General features: G+C 38.0%; 1 protein-coding gene across 13 annotated transcripts; it reads right to left on the bottom strand.

The window, feature by feature from the left end:
- Positions 1-1429: 1429 nt before the first annotated feature.
- On the bottom strand, positions 1430-12552 carry LOC104105137 (uncharacterized). Of its 13 annotated transcripts, none has more exons than XM_070197116.1 (9): positions 12393-12552; positions 12266-12309; positions 11927-12169; positions 6811-6962; positions 5250-5621; positions 4449-4562; positions 4262-4340; positions 3966-4115; positions 1430-3814 (listed from the first exon to the last, which is right to left on the bottom strand). In XM_070197116.1, the coding sequence occupies exons 1-5, from the start codon at positions 12395-12397 to the stop codon at positions 5565-5567; spliced, it is 501 nt and encodes a 166-aa protein (XP_070053217.1). In that variant the 5' UTR covers positions 12398-12552; the 3' UTR covers positions 1430-3814; positions 3966-4115; positions 4262-4340; positions 4449-4562; positions 5250-5564. The 13 variants fall into 13 exon arrangements, 7 of the variants coding, with proteins under 7 accessions (XP_070053217.1, XP_070053218.1, XP_070053216.1 ...); XM_070197117.1 differs by having other exon boundaries at positions 5250-5463; XR_004509363.2 differs by lacking the exon at positions 11927-12169 and adding an exon at positions 7377-7511 and having other exon boundaries at positions 12266-12552.
- Between the last annotated feature and the right edge of the window lie 9010 nt (positions 12553-21562).

Here is a 21562-nt window from a genome sequence, read left to right as displayed (position 1 = left end):
TATATTATAATAAATATTTATATGTATAAAATATTTTTAAAAACTATATAAATGTACTATCGGATTGATTTGGTTTCGGTTCGACTTTTTTTAATTAAAACCAAACCAAACCAAACCAATTATGGTCGGATTTTATATTTCAATACCAAACCACATTGGATTTTTTTTTCCGATTTGACTCGGATTATCGGTTTGGTGCGATTTATTAATTTTCTTTGTACAAGCCGATGAAATAAGGCCATCAAATCGTCCGTTTAATAATGATTTGCTCTAAAATACATCTAACTTTTTGATGATTAGATAGGTAAAGAAGGTAATTAAGGCATTCATGTGACTTCAAGTATATTCATAATCACCCATTTTGAACATTGAGAGCGTGGTAAGAATTTTAAGAATGAGAACAAAAAAGGATTTCAAAGGAGGCCCCATAAATATCATTGCATTTCATGTTATATCATAAATAAAGTTGCTTTAAAGTGAAGATATATCGGAGTGGAAAATCCCACCTCCATCGGTTTCCAAAGTATATAAATAGACAAGCAAATGATTTACACCTTCTAAAGTATGTATAAATAAAAAGGGTGGAAACTAAATTGAAATGTTATTGGGAATCACTACAAATTGACATGCTTAGCTAATGGAAAAGGAAAGGCATCACGATGTTCTTATTTTCCTATTTATAATCATTGCCTGCGAGACACGTATCATCTTTGGGAGGTGATTTTAGTTGTCCTTTTGTCTTTCTCAAAATTTACTCAAACAAGTGATTTTTTCTAGTAAACAGATGAACTTGAGGATGGATAACTAAGTCTAATAGCATGCATAATGGTAGCATTTTCATTTTCATAGATGTGGAAAGACATAATTGCTCAAACCACGAGCCCTATAATCAAGTGAAGCTTTTAGCAGCTATAGTTAGTGGAGAACAAAAAGTGTTCACTGTTTGCATTGCAGGTTGATAAGTTCTTTTCCTAGATATACCTTGTACCATACTTCAATAAAACTTAAAGACTTCTCTGATCTTGGAATAGCACCAGATTTCAGCTTTATGGACAAATCAATAGCAGTTAAAGCTTTTAATTTCACCATAGTGGACTTAAGTAAAAGGTTGGATAAATAATACTACCTAAGGTACATTAGCTCTTAGCATAATATCTCATAAGTATTTTCAGGAAGATTACACCATCAAATCAGCATACCACTATAGGGTTCGAGTGGCCAAACAAATACATAGGACAGATACTAATCCAGTGTCACTCTTGCCATCTAGCCTCTTTAGCAAATCTTAACCCCCCCTCCCTTTCCACCCAAAACCCCCTCCTTGTTTCTCCATTGTTTCCTAATGCTTCTTAGTACTTTGATTTAAGAAATCAAAAGGACACATAATGCCTTAATGGCATCCATCTAATACCTGCAATTTGAAGCAAGGTTGCATGAATTCCATTAAGAAGTCCAACCTATCGAGCAAACTTCAAAAGAATAATCATGATGTTTACAAAATTTAACTTTGTTCACTTTTTTCCTATCGTTTGCATACTTGCCTAAGCGCTAGTCTACTTAATCATCATAAGCTTCATTTCCCACTTTGGCTACTTTATCTGCTCAAGCTTTCAAAGCATATAATCATAAACTCTGCCATTGCAGGTCACTCGTTGAGTTGTTCCCTTTTTTTGGTTCTCCACGACTTGAATTTCATCATACTTGGGTTCCTTTGGGATCGGACCAATGTACTCCCCTTTCTTATCTATTTGACCATGTTTCACTGTTATATGAGGATCAGAACGAGAATTTATATACAAATAGAACCAAATAAAGTATCTGGACACAGTCCGCGCAATGATAAAAGTTGATGAGAACAATGAAAATCTATACAGGATGACCCTAAATGTACATATGCAGCATCCTATTATACTGAACAGAACACTTTTAGGTCATAAATAAACTATAGTAAAGCCTATGAACATGTTTTAATTTTAAACATAAAACTTATTCCGTTATCGTACACACTAATCACACCTTAGATGCCACCTTAATATTGCTACATAAAGCACAGCTTGATACCGAAAATACAAAGGAAAAATAATGCAACAAGACCACCACGTAGTAACAAGCATTCTTAGTACCACTTTGTTAGTTCTACAATTCAACAATTGTCCAAAAAGAAATGCATGAAAGCAGAAGCACTAGATAGTTGATACCTCTTTGCCCCTTGCATCATTTAGGTGAGAATGGTATACGTGTCATGTGCGAGAGCAAATGGGAGATGAAGAATAGATTGCATAAGATACTTGTACCTCAAAAAGATTAAAACTGAATTTTGGTATTAAAAAAATATGTTTAGAACAAAGTGCCTGTCAGTGAAGCATGACTACACAATACCCTAAACAAATTACTACTATATATTTACTTGATGGGTCTTGCAGTCAGGTGCAAAGAGAACACCAAACTCAACATCAGCCCACATTAGGAGATTTGACATGAATTGATAGTAAACTAAAGAGTTAACGGCTAATCTTCTTAAATATCTTTTAAATGGGTTAAGTCATTAATAATTTACTGTCATTCTTGTTTAAATTGGAGAATCTACATCCTTCTGAACTTCTGGGGTTCTGCGTGATAAGAATGTGCCACCAAGACTTAAGGGCAAGTTCTACAGAGTAGTGGTTAGACCGACTATGTTGTATGGAGCAAAGTGTTGGCCCGTCAAGAAGTCTCATGTCCAGAAGATGAAGGTAGTTGAAATGAAGATATTGAGATGGATGTGTGAGCATACCAGAAAAGACAAAATTAGGAACGAAGTTATTAGGGAAAAGGCGGGTGTTGCCTCGGTGGAGGACAAATTGTGGGAATCGAGGCTGAGATATTTCAGGCAGGTGCAGAGGAGAGACATAAATGTCCCAGTCAGGAGGTGTGAGGGGTTGTGCATGACGGGCCTTAGGAAGGGTAGGGGTAAGCTTAAAAAGTATTGGGGTGAGGTGATTAGGTAGGACATGTTATTGCTCCAGCTTACGGAAGACATGACCCTCAATAGAAAAGGGTGCAGATTGAGAATTAGGGTGGAAGGATGACAGGTATTCGCTAGTGTCTCTTAGTATTACCAGTAGTACTAGTACTATTTTTGTATTTCTCTTATTCCTGGTTCTTTTTTGTTACATGTTGTGCCATTTGCCCCTATTGCATTGTTGTTGTTACTGTTTGTTACTCTATTTTCACTGTCCCTTGAGTCGAGGGTCTATCGGAAACAACCTCTCTACCTTCACAAGGTAGGGGTAAGGTCTGCGTACACATTACCTTTCACATACCCCACACCTATGGGATTACACTGGGTTTGTTATTGTTGTTGTACATCCTTCTGAACTGGAGAAGGGCCTAATCATCAATCTGAATAACTATATCACGGATCCCAGCATCACTTAAATTTTCCATGGAACCAAATGAGTCACAAACCTGCTTGCAGCAAATCTTAAAGCTAAAATAGAAGGAAAATGAACCAGTTAATAAAACATCAGAAGAAGAGAAATTTCCCCATACCCAGTAAAACTTGACTTCTATTTGCAATCAAACAATGATTATAAGCATTAACGAGTTGAATACCATCTCTGTTTAAAGAATAAATGCTAATCATGCTTTAGCTAAACTCACGGTTTTACCAGCACACAGAGGTACCATGTCAAAGCGAACCTCAAGATAAAGCATCCATAAGTCTGAGAATTGATGGCAGGGTAAATTGATCTCGCTAGAGTGACTTTATTCTTCAGTCAGCATGCCCCGGAAAAGTATGATTTTGTTGATAAAGCTCCTTTTGTAATGATAGCTGATGATCAAGATAAAACTATCAGACACTTCAAGATCTCATGCACGGAAAAGGATAAGAGGAAGTCTATTTAGCGAGGCAAGATAGTTGTGCGTATGGCATCAATCCAGTTCAGCAGTCACAGACATAAAGTTTTTAAGCCTCTACTTACATAATAAAGGCTGCTACAGCGAAAGAGGTTATTCCCACGGACAAGTGTTCCAAAAATATCTTTTTCCGAGATTAGAGTGATGAGTCCACAAAGAAGAAGAATGGTCCAACTAGAAGGCAGGCACCCATCAAAAGAAAATGAGGGTGAATCCTGAGAAACAATCCATAAAATAATCATGGTCTGCATCCGAGGAATATTTGACTTCTCCAATCCTTAAAACTTCTACATTCCATGAACACCAACAAAAATTCTACACTTTCATGCCGCAAAGCACAGTAAGTTTCACAAGCATATACCTGGAAATAGCTCCTGATGAATAGTGTGGAGTAAATGATCCTAAATGTCATATCTCTCTATCAGTCAAGGAACAAGAGGCTGCAACAACATTATCTACACTGTTATAAGCTCAATTTGCAAATGTAATGCATTATGATGTATGAAAATAAGTCTGGCGAAGCAACTAGAATCAGTTTCACTACTCACATAACCATGCTCCATTTAGCTAGTTCCTCAACATACTGGCAGTGCTTTTGAAACTAGTTCTTTAAGATGAAAGCTTGTACTAATGAAATACCGCTGACAGATGAAACCAAAGACCTACATATGATATATGGAATTTTCAAGAAAATTACTCCACAGAGTTATAAGACCGGTTTTATTGTTTGCACAGTAGAGGAGAGGGCCTTATTGAACCAAAATCTAAAGCACAAACAATGATCACGATTTCTTCTAATTTTTTAAGAAAAGAAAAGTACATGAAAACTCTGGCAATAAACAAATCCTAACACTAAAAGATATCATGAGGATACTTAAGGAATTTGTCAAATCAACCGAATTGCACCAGCTGAACGTATTAGACTGACACTCATCACTAGGTAAATAACTGAGAAAACAAGCAAGAAATCATTTGAGCGCTTGAGTTGGTTCTCATTTGCAATGGCATGCAGAAATGCTTTAGGCCTTCCTGCGCCAAAGTCAAAGCATCAAACTCAGAGAGTTTCCAGTAGTAAGGCTGGCACAATTACTAAAAACTTTAGTTCGTCTGGGCAAATCCTAATAAGCATTACCCACAATGCTGTAGAATGAAACCCATAAAAGCTCAGTGGTATAATCTTCCAGACAAATACTTGATTCAGAGAACCCAGCTATTTGAAATAAAATAAAGAACTTTCTGAAAGTTATTCAAAAGGCAAAAAGAGATTTCTTAGACTATCAAGTCGGTAACATCATTTTTGAACAGTATGATTTGGAACCCCAATAATTAGAAACCAAAAAGGCCCTTACATAACGCGGCAGCTGCAGCAGCATGTGTTGCAAGGACGTCCAGACAGTTTCTTGATTGGCAGGGGTTCAGAATCCAAGTTAGACGGGGGTTCGGGAATTGGAAGCTTCCTTCTTTAGATATACAGGAACTTGCAGCATTATAATTGACATCTCCTAATTGTCCTTCAGAGAACGAAGAATTTGCCTCATCCTGATCGGTCTACAAATCCTTAAGCTTAAGAACACAAGCACAAAAGGTGTCTTGTCATTACAAGTGACCAAAATCCATTCCCATTTGATGAGTTGCTAGGTAAGGCATGGGCTTGGCTTCAGAAGCTAGCCCCTTCCAAACAGGCTCACCAAGCTATTAAAGCTTTGTCCAGATGCAAGCCCCTATGGGAAAGTGAGCTTCATTCAATAAAAATGTACATGACTAGAACTCTCCATGTACTATACAAGATGTACTTGAAACAAAGAGATGTTTGCTAAGAATCCTATTTCCCCCAAAATGTTTAACAGATTAACTCATCAATTGAAAACTGGGTGACAAGGTTAGCACATTAGCCTAGACATACACAACAAATACAGATAGTCAAACAAACTGAGCTGGAGTTTAGAGCTAAAAGCATGCTTCTCAAACATTTATCAGAAAATTCAAGTGAATTCCCTTGTTTGGGTAGCTGCAGCATCATTCTCAGAATTTTAACGAACATGTAGAGTCAGTCTTTTATCAAGAAGTTTCTGACATGGGGCAGTGGGGGGTGGAGAGAGTTAAATCATAAAAGTCGATCACAACGAAATAGCAGCCAAAGATTGCGATTTGCAACCTTCACAATATGTTCACTATCGAGAAAATAGCTCTATTACAAGATCATATCTGACCTACATTATTATCATTTATGATTTAAGCTTCAAGGATCATAAAATACTTCATCTTTTACAATGATAACTATGTTATCTAATCTCTTCAATTTTTTGCAGATCAAAGGTGCTCCGAACTGTTAACCTAAAGCTTTATGCATCAAGGTAAAATAGGCATTAAATTGGCTTCAGTCCATGTGCTAGGCCTTAGGCTGTTCAGAGGAAAGCCTAATATTATTAGCAGAGATGGTTTAGAAACTGAAGTTGTTTAGCTTAAGCCTGACAGTCAATCTAAAGGATGTTGCTCAACATTTCCTAGGATTCAACAGGCTTGTCCTGGCATCAGAACTCGGAAAAAATCAAATAACATGAACCCAGCAAGTGAAGGAAGAGAGGACTATTGCTTTTGGTGTTTTCCAGAATGGAAGGCAAGGCATCCAAGAACATTCAAGGGGAAGTAGGAGATGGAGAAAATCGAGGAAGCATACAACGGTCGTTTCATCCTTTGTAAAAACCTGTAGCTAAGTCAGCCAAAAAACCAATTGCGACAAGAGATAAAATCAAGCTACAGTAAGTCACAGTCACTAATTTTGAGGTACAGAAAACAATTTAAGAAAATTCTTCGTGTTCAAATAAAAATTACTCCATTCAAGTCGACCTTTTAACATTAATATACATGAAGATAAAGAGCAAACTAAAAAACAGTAGAAAATTTAGTTACCATGTCAGGTAGCTTTACAAAGAGGAAGTAGATAGTTAAGCAATGTGAAAGGGTAGCTGCAGTTTCAACTATCAGCCGCGATTTGAGGAGAAGTAGATTCTGAGACAAGATGTAAAAGGGTGCTGCTAGTAGCTCCAGTATACAAGCAAAGCCTGCTCAATAGGAAAAATACAATAATAAAGGACACGAAAAATAATACCAACTCATCAAACTTCCAACTAGAAAAAGTTATTTGCTGAACAAAAGAACGTAAATGCCCAATAAGCCACTATTTTGGTTTCACGGAGTGATCAAGTCCAACATTCACTATTCTAAAGTCCCACACCTTCACCCTGATGTAGGTAGAACAAAGAATTTAAAACCAGCCAACGTTATATTATTGTCACATTGAAGCCAAAGACATACAGATACAGCCAATGTTCATAGCAATGGGCCCTCTTCGAAAGTCAAAATCAGATGCACCCGTAGAATACTGCGTTCTCCTACGTCAAGTTGATAACCAGCTTGCAAGAATGTGCACATGACACAATAGTTTAAAAGGTTTGTACATCAAAGTTAAAGCTTACCATTTATCCATGTGCATATTGCGTACAGTAACTTAGTTCCTGCTACCACATAACAAGAAGACATCCTACAAGTTTGACAACTACTCCGAACCGGAAGGCCATCCAAGCTACTCAAGGGTTTTGCAGCATTCTTTCCTTGAAGATCCATCATTGCAAGGCAATAAGAGTGACATCTTTAAACTTCAAAGCGATGACGAAAGATGTTTTTATGTAAGGATACCACCTACCTAAGACATAGATAAAGCCAGAAACAGATATATGACAACTTGGTCTTAAGTACTTTTCTTCGTGGATCAAGACAATCTTAAATCAGATAAACTACATTCTATATTCGCTACTTGGGGGCTGGTCTGCTCTTTGTTGTTCGAGTTCTCAGCAATGTGATCTTCACTTTATACTAGACAATCAAGATTTGGTTTCCTAATATATTCTATTAACATTACCCTTTTGTAGCACACAATTGTTTAAGATTTTAAGATCTTGAACACCTAAGATTTTAGACAAGAGTGGGTTGCTCTAGTGGTGAGCACCCTCCACTTCCAACCAAGAGGTTGTGAGTTTGAGTCACACCAAGAGCAAGGTGGGGAGTTCTTGGAGGGAGGAAGCCGAGGGACTATCGGAAACAGCTTCTCTACCCCAGGGTAGGGGTAAGGTCTGCGTACACACTACCCCTCCCCAGACCCCACTAGTGGTATTATACTGGGTTGTTATTGTTGTTGTTGTTGAACACCTAACATATCCTCATTTCTTACCCAAGATGTCTTCAAAATCTTCACAAAATTTAAGTTCTCTAAGAAATAAAAAGCTCTGGTCCGGAGGCTAGTTTTGATGCAATTTCAATGTGAAAATCAAGCATGATTAAAGTCTTAAGAACAAAACTTCATTCTTTTATACTTTGACAGATATTTGATTGGCATTATGTTGATCACATTATAAAAAATTTCGTAATTTCATCAGAAGAATGGTGTCAAAAGAAGAACTTACTTACTAGGTCATGCAACCTCAAACAACAACAACAACAACAACCCAGTAAAATCTCACTAATGGGGTCTGAGGAGGGTAGTGTGTACGCAGGCCTTACCCTTACCCCGAAGGAGTAGAGAGGTTATTTCCGAAAGACCCTCGGCTCAAAAAAAAAAAAAAAAGACAAAAGGACAAAAAGGAGACAATATTAGTATCACAACAACAATCATAGGATAAATAGAAACACCATGAATTCCAGAAAAGGATGCAAAACAAAGGGAGATAATATTAGTAAATATTAGTATGACCACAACAATCATAAGAACAATAGGAACACCATGAAATCTAGAAGAAAGATGCAAAGAAAAAGCGATAGCTAGTAAATAGGACATGCACTGAAAAGCGAAATATTAAGCCACAACATTGCCACTAGCTATCTTAGACAAAAACCCTACATGGCTAGTCCCACAATGGTACGAAGTAAGGCACGACTCAACTACCTCCTAACCTACAACCCTAATACTCGACTTCCACATCTTCCTATCTAGTGTCATGTCCTCGGAAATCTGGAGTCTCGCCATATCCTGTCTGATCACCTCTCCCCAACACTTCTTAGGCCGCCCTCTACCTCTTCTCGTGCCCTCCACAACCAGCTGCTCACACCTCCGTACCGGAGCATCTAGGCTTCTCCTCTGAACATGTCCGAACCATCTAAGCCTCGCTTCCCGCATCTTGTCATCAATGGGAGCCACATGCACCTTCTCCCGAATATCATCATTCCTAATCTTATCTATCCTAGTGTGCCCGCACATCCACCGCAACCAGTGTTGTGAAGAGCGTGAAGCGAGAAAAAGCGACAATCCCCATTTCGCTTAAAGCGAGAAGCGAAGCGCTCGCTTTTTTGAAGTGAAGCGGAATTTTAAAAAAAAAATTAAAATAAATACTGCATAGACAACACATGTAATTGTAATCAAATGTTCAATACTTCAATGTGAAAACTAAATAGTAGCATCAATTAAAGCACAAAATGAGCATCCTATTCTTCTACAAGATTGTCAAATTATTGTATTCCATTATCATTATTATATTGCTCGTCAACTTCTTCAACTTCTTCGCCATTAAAAGAACAACTACATAGCACATAAGAAAGACAATAAGAACTAACAATAAAGGATATAAAAATTAGAGGTAAAATAAAAAAAACTGGGCAGAGGAGAAAAAAAAAAACTGGACAGTAAACTGGGCAATTTTTTCTTTCACTGTTTAAAAATTGGCATCGATTCTGAGAAAGAACCGAAGGTAAAAAAAAAAATTCGCCAGCATTTCGCTGCTTTTTAGACGTTTAAACAGTGAAAGAAAAAGAAAAAGAAAAAGAAGAAGAAGAAGAAGAAGGAGAAGAAGGAGAAGAAAAATCAGAACATACCTGTTGTTTGAACTTGAAGTTGATGCTTTCAGTCGATGAAGAAGAAGAAGTCGACTAGTGTCTTTAAAACCCTAGTCTCATTGCATTTGTTAGTTTAATGAAAGACCAGACCTCGTTTTTAATAAAATAGGGCTGGGTCTGTTTTAAAACACAGAAGCGGTCGCTTCTTCGCATCGCATCGCTTTCCCGCTTCTCGCTTTTTAGTGGGAAGCGGTCGCTTTTCTACACCTGAGTCGCTTCAGCAGGGTGAAGCGTGCAGCTTCTCGCTTCGCTTCGCTTCTCGCTTAAAGCGAGGAAGCGGGCACTTTTTTAAACACTGACCGCAACATCCTCATTTCTGCTACTTTTCATCTTCTGGATATGTGAGTTCTTAACGGGCCAACACTCAACCCCATACATCATAGCCGGTCTAACCACCGCTTTATAAAACTTACCTTTGAGTATCGGTGGCACTCTCTTGTCACACAGGACTCAAGATGCTAACCTCCACTTCATCCATCCTACCCTAATACGGTGTGTGACATCCTCGTTGATCTCCCCTCCCCCCTGGATAACCGAACCAAGGTACTTGAAGTTGCCTCTTCTCGGGATGACCTACGAATCAAGCCTCACATCCACGCCCACTTCCCCTGGCTCAGCGCTGAACTTACACTCCTGCGCCTCCGTCTTCGTCCTGCTCAGCTTGAAACCCTTAGACTCAAGAGCCTGTCTCCAAACCTCCAGCCTCTCATTAACACCGGTTCGCGACTCATCAATCAGAACTATGTCATCGGCGAATAGCATGCACCATGGCACATCCCCTTGAATATGGTGTGTTAACGCGTCCATCACCAGGGCGAATAAGAACGGACTGAGCGCAGAACCTTGGTGTAACCCCATTACAACCGGAAAATGCTCAGAGTCGCCTCCTACTGTCCTAACCCGAGTCTTAGCCCCATCATACATGTCCCTAATCGTCATAATGTACGGAACTGACACACCTTTTGCCTCCAGGCATCTCCAGAGAATTTCTCTAGGAACCTTGTCATATGCTTTCTCTAGGTCAATAAACACCATGTGCAGATCCTTCTTCCTCTCTCTGTATAGTTCCACCAACCTTCTAACAAGGTGTATAGCTTCTGTAGTCGAACGACCCGGCATGAACCCGAACTGGTTGTCGGATACAGACACTGTCATCCTCACCCTCGCTTCAACCACCCTCTCCCACACTTTCATGGTATGACTCAGTAATTTGATACCCCTATAATTGTTACAACTCTGGATATCACCTTTGTTCTTATACAATGGAACCACCGTACTCCACCTCCAATCATCCGGCATCCTCTTCCCCTTAAAAATAATATTAAACAACCTAGTCAACCACTCCAACCTCAAAAAAAGAATTTATAATTACTACATGAAAGAAACAGTAAATCTACATTGACGGATAAAAAGAAGCTTTAAAACATGAAATTAAAAAGAAGAAAGGGAGTAAAAGTGGCTTGACAGTAACCATTCAAAAGCACGACAGAATATCAGTCCTCATACAAACTTTGACTAAGAATGAGCACACAAGTAATGAACAGGTGAAATTGTACAGCATACAACTGCATATTGTGCAAAAGCAATGTTAAAAAAATTTCTTATAGTCTTAGTAAAGTTAGCATTCCCCGTGAATCAAATTACCATCAAAACACTTAGTAATTCTAATTAAACATTAATTTAGCGTCTTTCTAACTATCTATCATACTGATACATACTGCAGCTGTCAGAATATATTGTGAATTTCTTTTCTTATTCCCTGCGCTAATCATGGGGAGCCAATCAAAGTGGGAGAGAAGGAGTAGAAAGGATAAGGCAAAGAAATTGGGGAGGTGACTAGGGTAGCTGAAGCTCAAAAGTGATTGCTTAATGCAACTAAAATTTATACTTTATTAACTAAATTACCGCCAACCAGTAGTGTGATATATATATATATATATATATATATATATATATATATATATACACACACAACAACAACAAGTAGGAATAATAGCAAGATGAAATAAGATCGAATTCAAGAATGCAGTCAAACTCTAGGTAGTAATAGCCATCTATGAATAAAAGATAACATACTAACACAAATGCTAGCGACAAAGAGAAACCTTCGACTACCTACTAACCTTCTACCCTAATCATTTACCTTCACACCCTCCTGTCCAGGGACATGTCCTCAGTCTACTCCAGCTGCGCCATGTCCCGCCTAATAAGCTCTCTCCAAGACTTGTTAGGCCTACCTCTACCCTCCTGCTCCCCACCGAGGCTAACCGCTCACACCGACCATGTGACAATAACATGCTAGTCTCTTTACTATGGACATCTACTAAGGCCCCACCCAAATGAAGAGCTGAAGTGTTCAGGGGGGGAAAACCTTGTAATAATACCGCTAGCATGAAATGTGAAGGAGAAATTACATTGATAAGCAGAAGAAAACAAATGCAAATCCCAATAGAGGCAAAAAAAAAAAATCATTAATACAAACCTTGGTTGACAGAGGTAGCAGGTACCCCTAGAGGTGACCACAAACTGAATCAGACACAACACAGTGGTTATCAAGAAAACAAACAAATGCAAAGCTTGAAAAAGGAGAGGGATCAATCAGAAATTACGGCATAGTGTTCCTCAGTCAGGTGTCGAGCGATCGGACGATCCAAGAGTTGCATACGAACGGAATGCCCCTTGATAGGAACTGAGTAACACTACGTACCAAAAACACGAAACTAAATGAATATGAGGAAAAAGGGAAAATATGTTGCAAAAGAGGGGAAGCCGAATATGGGGATTTTGACTAAAGTCAAATTAGAGAAGCTATTAAGTCTTTAAGGGTCTACAAGTTTAGTTATTGTCATTTGAATCCTATTAATTTTTTATTTATCTATTTCAGTATTTAGGTTTATTTCCGAGAATTGCAGAGGTGTCCCTTTTTATTCGTTGTAATAGTAAAAATACAACTACAACAACAATAACAATAATAATAAACCCACTGAATTCACATAAGTGAGAACTAGGGAGGTTAAGATGTATGCAACATTACCCATACCCTGGAAGAACAGAGAGGTTATTTCCGATAGACCCTCGGCTAAAGAAAGGATAAAAAAAAGTAATGGCAACAAGTAGTAACAACAACAAGATAAAAAGAAGGTTGAAGCCAAGATAGCAATTATGCGAGCAATCTAAGAATAAAAAGATATCATACTAACACTAATGCTATAGAACTGAGGAAGACAAAAGGAAAGTGCATGACTATCTACTAACCTTCTACCCGTAATCCTCGACCTTCACACCCTCTTATCAAGGGTCACGTCCTCAGTAAGCTCCAAGTGTGTCATGTCCCGCCTAATCACCTCTTTCCAAGACTTCTTTGGCCTACCTCTACCCCTATGTATACTCACCAAGGTTAACCTCTCACACCTCATAACTATGGCTTATGTGCTTCTCCTCTTAACATTTCTGAACCATCTCAACCTCGCCCCCCGTACCTTATCCTCCACATGGCCATACTCATCTTATCCCAAATAACTTCATTCCTAATCTTATCTAACCTGGTATATCCACACATTCATCTCAACATCCTCACATCAGCTGCTTTCATCTTCTGGACATGAGAGTTCTTGACCGGCCAATACTCTACCCTTTACAACATAGTCCGTCTAGCCACTACTTTGTAGAACTTCCCTTTAAGTTTCAGTGGCACGTTCTTATCAAAGAACACCAGAAGCAAACCTCCACTTCATCCATCTTGATCAAATACGATGCATGACATCCTCGTCAATCTCTCCATCATCTTGTATTATTGACCCAAGGTACTTGAATCTTCCTCTCCTGGAAATGACTTGTCTACCAAGCCTCACATCCATGGTTGCTTCTTGGGTAATGTTGTTGAACTTGCACTCTAAGTACTCCGTCTTGGTTCTGCTCAGCTTGAAACCATTAGACTCAAGAGTATATCTCTAAACCTCCAGCCTCTCCTTAACACCACTTCACGTCTCGTCAATTAAAATTATATCACCTACTAGTACAAAATAATGTGGTATTTTGATTGATTTCTAGGTGACCCTAGTATACTTAGTTATAGTATTTATATCAAATTTGTAGAAGAATCCATATCGAAGAACGGACATCTAATATTTTTTCTTACCTAATTTTCCTCAACTTTCTAATTTTAGCTTTTCCTTAAAAATTTCAGTAGCCCCTATGCTACAATTGGTATCAAAGTTAGGTTTTCCGACGACTTGGTGGTACGATGCCGGAAATATAGAAAAGAATGAGATAATCTCAACTTTAGGTTTACATTGAATAATTTCATAAGAGAATAGAGTAGATGGAGCTGAATCGGGTTCGTATTAACATGGAAGCTCAGCAACTCCATAAAGAAAGTATTCATAATTTTTGTTAAGCTAATGAGCTGAAAGAAAATTAGAATTAGTGGCTTTAGGTTGATCTTTAGTAGGTTTAGCTCTGGGAGGCTCTTCAGTGGAAAGAGGAAAGTCTTACATGAAAAGGACTATGGGTTTGGTGATATCTTCGATGATGCCATCGTCCATAGTCTCCGGTGCTGGCACTCCTAACACGAGGAATGACCTTATCTCTAGCTTCCTTCAATCCTCGGATACTATGTACTCTCATTTCGATAATCAATTGTATACCTTCAACCCTAAATTCCTCTCTTTATTCCCCAACTCTCGTCTCTCTATTACACCCAATCTTCACTGCTATTCACTACTCGTCGACTCCTCAATCTTTTTTCTCATCCCATAACTACCTCTAGTACAGCCACTTGTTATGTCTAGGAAGAGGCTAACCCAAAAATAAATAAGATAAAGAACACCAAATTTTAACGTGAAAAATCCTTCAAATCGAAGGTAAAACCACGAGATCACAAAGATCCAAAAAACTCTACTATAATAATAAGAGGGTTACAAAAGTTCTCCAAATTCGCTACACAACAAGTGCCAAACACGGGGCAACAATAAATCAATTGAAGAAAGAGAAGTCATAAAAATAAAGATGTTGCTCGGGACTCGAAATCAGATTCTATGGACCTCCAAATCCGATCTTCACCGTTCAAATCAAAGATCAAAATGTTATGAACATTAAATCAAAATTTCAGCCCGATCCTACGGTTAATGAATCGAAAAAAGTGATTTGGCTGGTCGGAACAATACCTACAGCAAAACAAATATTTTTTCTTCTCTCTTTTCTCTTGATGAAAGCTCTCTCAAAAATCACTCTTATGTGCTTAAGTCTTCCAAAGACTTGTACCAATGAGCATAGAACAATTCTCCAAGGTTGTCCTATTTATAGATAATGAGTGGTGCTTTCTCTTAAATCCAAAACCAACTCTAAATAGGAATAAAAATCGAATCCAATTCCGAATAGGAAAAGAAACCAAAAGAGAATAGGATTAGGCTATTGGGCATTTGGCTGGACAACATGGGCATGGGCCCAACAAACTTACCCTCCATCCAAGGGGCTAAATATGTCTTCAAGTATAGGAACTATTGACAAGCTTCATGTCTGCCAATGTTTTGCAAAACACATGCTTATCTGCAACCACCGCTTTTGTCAGCATATCCGAAGGATTTTCATCAGTGTGTATCTTCTCAACCTCAAATAATTTCTCTTTCATAGCTATTCTTATCCATTTGTTTGATAAATCTCTCTTACCTTTCGGCAAATTCATTAACTCATATGTGCCACTCTCATGGAGTGACTTCATCTCATCTTCCATGGTTTCTATCCACTTATAATTGTGAGTATCTTGCATGGATTCATCATAATTCTCAGGTTCTCTCATGTCAGTCAAAATCACATACTCATTAGGAGGATATCACATGGATTTTTGCTTCTTCTTTGTAGATCTTCTAAGGGTTTCAGGAGCATTCGAAGTAGTTACCTAAGCAGGGATTGGTTGCTGATCAACCACAACTTCATCAACTGGAGCATCCATAACATCTATACCATGATGATCATTTTGATCTTGATCACTATCTTCATTATTGTCTTGGGTTCCTTCATGTGCAATAGGTTCCTTGGCAACAGAAACTGGATCAATATCAACTAAGCTCTCATTACTCTGAGAATCCACATTCTCAACTTTGTCAATATCTTCAATAGTATGGTCTTCAACGAATATTGCATCATGACTTTTAATAAGTTTATTGTCAACTGGATCATAAAAACGATACCCAAACTCATCTTGACCATAACCGATAAAAATGCACTGCTTAGTTTTAACATCCAGTTTCGATCTCTCATCTTTAGGAACATGCGCACAAGCTTTATACCCAAAAACTCTCAGGTGATCATAAAAAATATCTTTGGCAAACCAAACTCTACCTGGGACATCACCATCCAAAGCAGCACCAGGAGACAAATTGATAACATAAGCAACAATATTAAGTGATTTCGCCCAAAATGTATTTAGAAGTTTAGCCTCTGAAAGCAAGCATCTAACTCTCTCAACTAGAGTTCTGTCCATCCTCTCTGCCAAACCATTCAATTGAGGTGTCTTGGGCAGACTTTTCTGATGACAAATTCCTTGTTCCTTACAATAGTTATCAAATGGACCACAATATTCACCAATATTGTCAGTACGAATGCATATTAATTTCGTCCCCGTCTGTCTCTCAACTAAGGCCTGAAATTCCTTAAACACGCCAAGTGCTTGATCTTTAGTTTTAAAGGATACACCCAAAGCTTACGAGAATGATCATCGATAAAGATCACAAAGCAAAGTGCACCACCTTTTGACTTTACTTTAAAAGGACCACATAAATCAGAGTGTAGTAGCTCCAATAATTCGGACTTTCTTGAAGGAGAATGGCTATGAAAGGAAACCTTTTTCTGTTTGCCAGCTAAACAATGGATACACCTTTTCAGGTTTGCTTGTTTCACTCCAAAAAGCAAGCTTTTCTTAGCCAAATGCGTAATCCCTCTCTCGCTCATATGACTCAATCTTCTGTGTCACAATTCTAATAAAGTATCAGTTTTCACAGATTTATGGAGTCATTAAGAATAGATCCTTGTGTCACATATAATTGAGAAGACTTGACTCCTCGATCCACTACTAATAAACCCTTGGTGAGCTTCCATTGGCCATTTAAGAGGGCATTATGGTAACCTTCATCGTCTAATCTTCCCATGGAGATCAAATTGAAAGGAAAGTCTGGAGTATGCTTGACATTTTGAAGAACTAACATTGAACCATTATTAGTTTTCAAACAAACTGTATCAATACCAAACACCTTAAATTCACTGGCATTGCCCATCTTTAACATTCTAGAATCAACAAGAGTATAAGATGAGAAAAAATATTTTCTTGGTGTGACATGTGAGGTAACTCCAGAATCTACTATCCAGCTTATCTCATGAGATACAAAATTGATGATGTTTTTATCATAAGTAAAAAGAAGGTCATCTCTAACAATAGCAACGACATTGTTCTCGTTATTTTCAACTTTCTTTCCTTCTCTAATGTCTTGCTTCAACTTGTGGACGAACCTTTTGATGTGCCATTTATCGCCACAGTGGTTGCACGTAATATTATGGTATTTGGACCTTGACTTACTTCTACTTTTATCTCAATTCCTCGAACCTCTTGTTCTATCTCTCCCCCGATCTTTTGTAACCAAGATATCTGCTTGTGAGGATGAACCCTGAGATTTTCTCCCTACTTCCTCGTTCAATACACCACTCTTGGCATATTCCATGGTCACCTTACCACCAGGAGCTGAGTTTGTCAAAGATACACTAAGAGTTTCCCAAGAGTCTGGCAGAGTATTAAGAAGTCAAAGTCCTTGTATCTCATCATCCAAATTAACTCCCATTCGAGACAGTTGATCAAGGACGCCCTGAAATTCATTTATGTGATCAAGGATAGGGTTTCCCTCCTTGTATTTAAAGGTCACCAATTTCCTTAGCGGGAACAACTTGTTGTTCCCAATTTTTTAAGCATAAAGAGTTTCTAGCTTTTTTCGCAATAGTCTCGCATGTGTCTCCTTCACAATATAGTTGCGAATATTATCTTAAACCCACTATCATATATATCTACATACTTGCTGGTGCTCAAAATTCCAATCTTCATCTGATATACTCTTGGGTTTATGAGCTGCAAAAAGGGGTAGATGCATCTTCTTGACGAATAATAAGTCTTTCATCTCGCTTCTCCAAACATTATAATTGTTCCCATTTAAACATACCATCTTGCTCATATTCGCCTCCATTCCATAAAAATCCCAGATAAATAACCAAGGGTTTGATACCATTGTTATGTCAATGAAGAGGCTAAACCGAAAATAAAGAAGATAAAGAACACCAAATTTAATGTGAAAAACCCTTCAAATCGAAGGTAAAAACCACGGGATCACGAAGATCCAAAAAGCTCCACTATAATAATAAGAGGGTTACAAAAGTTCTCCAAATTGGCTACATAACAAGTGCCAAACACGGAGCAACAATAACAACAATAAATCAATTGAAGAAAGACAAGTCACAAAAATAGAGTTGTTGTTCGAACTCGAAATCAGATGCTATGGGACACAAAATACGATCTCTGTTGTTCAAATCAAAGACCAAGATGTTACAAACATTCAGTCAAAATTTTATCCCGATCCAACGGTAAACAAATAAAAAAACGTGATTTGAAGTTGGTTGGTCGGAACAAAACCTATAGCAAAACAAACACTTTTTCTTCTCTTTTCTCTCTTGATAAAAGCTCTCTCAAAAACCACTCTTATGTGCTTACGTCTTTCAAAGACTTGTACCAATGAGCATAGAACAATTCTCCAAGGTTGTCTTGTGATGCTTTCTCTTAAAGCCAAAACTAACTCTAAATAAGAATAAAAATCGAATTCAATTCCGTATAGGAATGGAAACCAAAAGAGAATAGGGTAGGTCATTGGGCCTTTGGCTGGACAACATGGGCATGGGCCCTACACCACAAACACATAAAGCACCTATATGAAGCTGAACACATTACCAACTCTTATAAATACCTCGTATGTAATGCATATTGCTTGTAACAACATCTAGGCCTAATGCACAATTCATTTTTTTAGCCTAATAGCCAACCTCCTTCCAACCAACCTTATTTACACCTATATACACAAACAACCAGTTTAAGTCACTATAAATCTAATTCGTATTTTCAGAGTTTGACACTAATAACCCGTGTAGAGACTAGAATGAATATACTTTCACTAAAAATTGGAGCTTGCATCTGTGATTCCCTCATTCTCTTGTTCTGTACTTCATTTTGGCCGGCTGAAAGCCAAGGCCACTGAGATTCTGTTATTCAAACTTTCTCTTGGTGCGAGCATTGCCCGAAGTTCTTCTGAAGCTCTTGAGAACTTTGACGCATTGAGATTCTGGGTTTTTGTGGAATTTTTGTTCTTTGTTGTTGTCCGTTTAACTGGTAAGTCGCTTGATCTTTAGCAATTTCATTTTTTATGTGTCTCTGATTTGCATATACTCTTGCTTCTGAAATCTATGGCTTAATGTGTTTCTGGGCTACTTTTATGCATAACTCTGTTAGCTTTACACTCATTTTAAATCTCTCTAGCATTTAACTCCTCCTAATGCTGCTAGTTCTGAGATTGTCTATGTCTAACTTGGATAATCTGAACCCTCCTAAGCTCGTTTAGCTAGTGTATTAGTGTCTGAATGTTCATGAATATGCTTACCTGCTTCGTCCTGAATCTCTGTAATGAATGCCTCACATCTATAATAACCTGTGTTAAGACCTTCACTGTTAACTATGACTTGTTTCTCTGCTATTGTGTCACTCAGCATACTCACTTGATCTTATACCCCTTTAATGATGGCTTTCAATTATAGAACATTTATCTCAACTTGTTTTCCCTACCATGTTTGAACTGTTTTGATATTAAGATGAATCCCTAGCATAACTTAGACCTTCCCTAGTTAATTAGTCTACTGGTCAATACTTGAATGCCTACGTTTGCCATTTGACATGAGTTTATTTTCATACTGTTCTGAATCTCTGCAATGATTATCTTGCATATGTAATGCGTTCTAATTTGTGTTAAGATTTTTCTATCAACTATGACCTTGATTCCCTGCTAATATGTCTCCCAACATGTCTTTGGCTCACTTAATTCCTTGTTTCTTCAGTGATTACTTGACTTGTCACAATGTGTGTTCCCCTATCATGTCTAAATATTGTCTTGTTCCCTGATGAGAGTTAACATGTTTGTTTCATAACATCAAGACCTATACTTAGCATAATCTGGACCTTCTTTAGGTAAATATTCTATTGTGTCGGTGCTACAATACCTACATGTGCTATTTAACATGAGCTTACTCTTCACTATGTACTGAATCTCTATGAAGCTTGTCTTGCATACATAATGTGTTTTAATGTTATAAGACCTTTTCCCTCAGTTGTGATCTTGCTTCCCTGCTAATATACCCCCAGTATGTCTTAATCCCCTGTTCCTTCAGTGATTGCTTGGACTGTCATAATGTGTGCTCCCTATCATGTTTCAATGCAATCTTACCTCCTGATGAGAATTAACATGTTTGTTTTATGATACTAAGATGCATGCTTAGCTTAATCTGAACCTCTTAGGTCCCAATTGGTTTAATGTCATGAATGATAATGTATATCTTGCAAACCTTTTTCTTCCCCAATTTCTTTCAATATGAGACTATCTATGTGGTGCTTTGCTGTCTTGTTGAACCCGCTGGCCTGCTTGATTAGTTGCTCTGTATGCTTAACTTGGTGTAGTACCTAATTTATGTCCCTCTATCACTATCCACTCTCCTTATTTGCTACTCATGCTATTCTGAATTCTCATTCTTAGCCGGCTGAAAGCCAAGGCTATTCAGATTCTATTGTCGACCTCCCTAGTGTGAGCACTGCCCCGGGTCCAATTACGACCCTTGTGAACTCTGACACACTAGGGTTTGGTCCTAGTCATTCTCTCAACCTCCAAAACTATCCCTAATACTCTATTTCCCAGTCATGTACTGCATGTCTATATTGGTTGTTCCAAGTGGTGCAACACTTGGTGTTGTGGCTCATTTAAATGGGTATGGGCTATTCTATGGACCCATGATCGTGTATTGAACGTGAATCTTTGTTGAAGGCCCCGTAAGGCTGGGTATTTAGTTATTTTATTTAGGCCTACTGTGGGCATGTTCACTGTTATGTAATATTTTTACTCATTGTTGGGTCTGTAATAATCTTTGTATAAACAATTGGGGTTGTTAGTAAAAGGGAATTGGGGTAGATCTTAATATTTACATGTGATGGGTAGATGACATGCCTATAGGACTTAATAATGTGTTCGCTATATGTGTTGTTCAATTACATGAGCACTGTAGAGATCATGACATTAGGAGAAGGACACACGCACTGCCTATTTACTATTAATCATGAGTTCAAATGCTATGTCTATTGCTACGTGTTTATAGACAGCATGCTTATAAGGAGTAAGCACCCCCTTCAACTTGCATGATTACTTTTGAATATACTAGAAACCTGCCTATAGGAACAAATGAATTTTCCTTCAATTCGCTTCAGTTATTCACTAGAAATTATGCCTATAGGATTTTTGATCACTTCATTTGCTATTGTACCACATTGATCACTAGAAATCTTGTTCATAGGACTAAGTATAAATAAAATAAGCTCTAAAGTACTATGCATTAGAGATCCTGCCTATAGGAAATAATTGCTTGCTATAATTGGTTAATACTAGACCATTCAAACACTGTTTCATGCCCGTCGTATGAATAATTCAGGGACTCTTTC

Source organism: Nicotiana tomentosiformis, chromosome 3 (genome assembly GCF_000390325.3).
Source record: "Nicotiana tomentosiformis chromosome 3, ASM39032v3, whole genome shotgun sequence".
Taxonomy (NCBI): domain Eukaryota; kingdom Viridiplantae; phylum Streptophyta; class Magnoliopsida; order Solanales; family Solanaceae; genus Nicotiana; species Nicotiana tomentosiformis.
Note: the sequence above shows the minus strand (reverse complement) of the source record. Positions and strands in the feature narration are given on the sequence as shown.

Coding starts and splice junctions, on each gene's coding strand:
- LOC104105137 (XM_070197115.1), bottom strand. Junction 12,170..12,265: donor TGCTACCTCTGTCAACCAAG/GTTTGTATTAAT, acceptor ATTTCATGCTAG/CGGTATTATTACAAGGTTTT. Junction 6,963..11,926: donor CTGGACAGGAGGGTGTGAAG/GTAAATGATTAG, acceptor CCTATTGAGCAG/GCTTTGCTTGTATACTGGAG.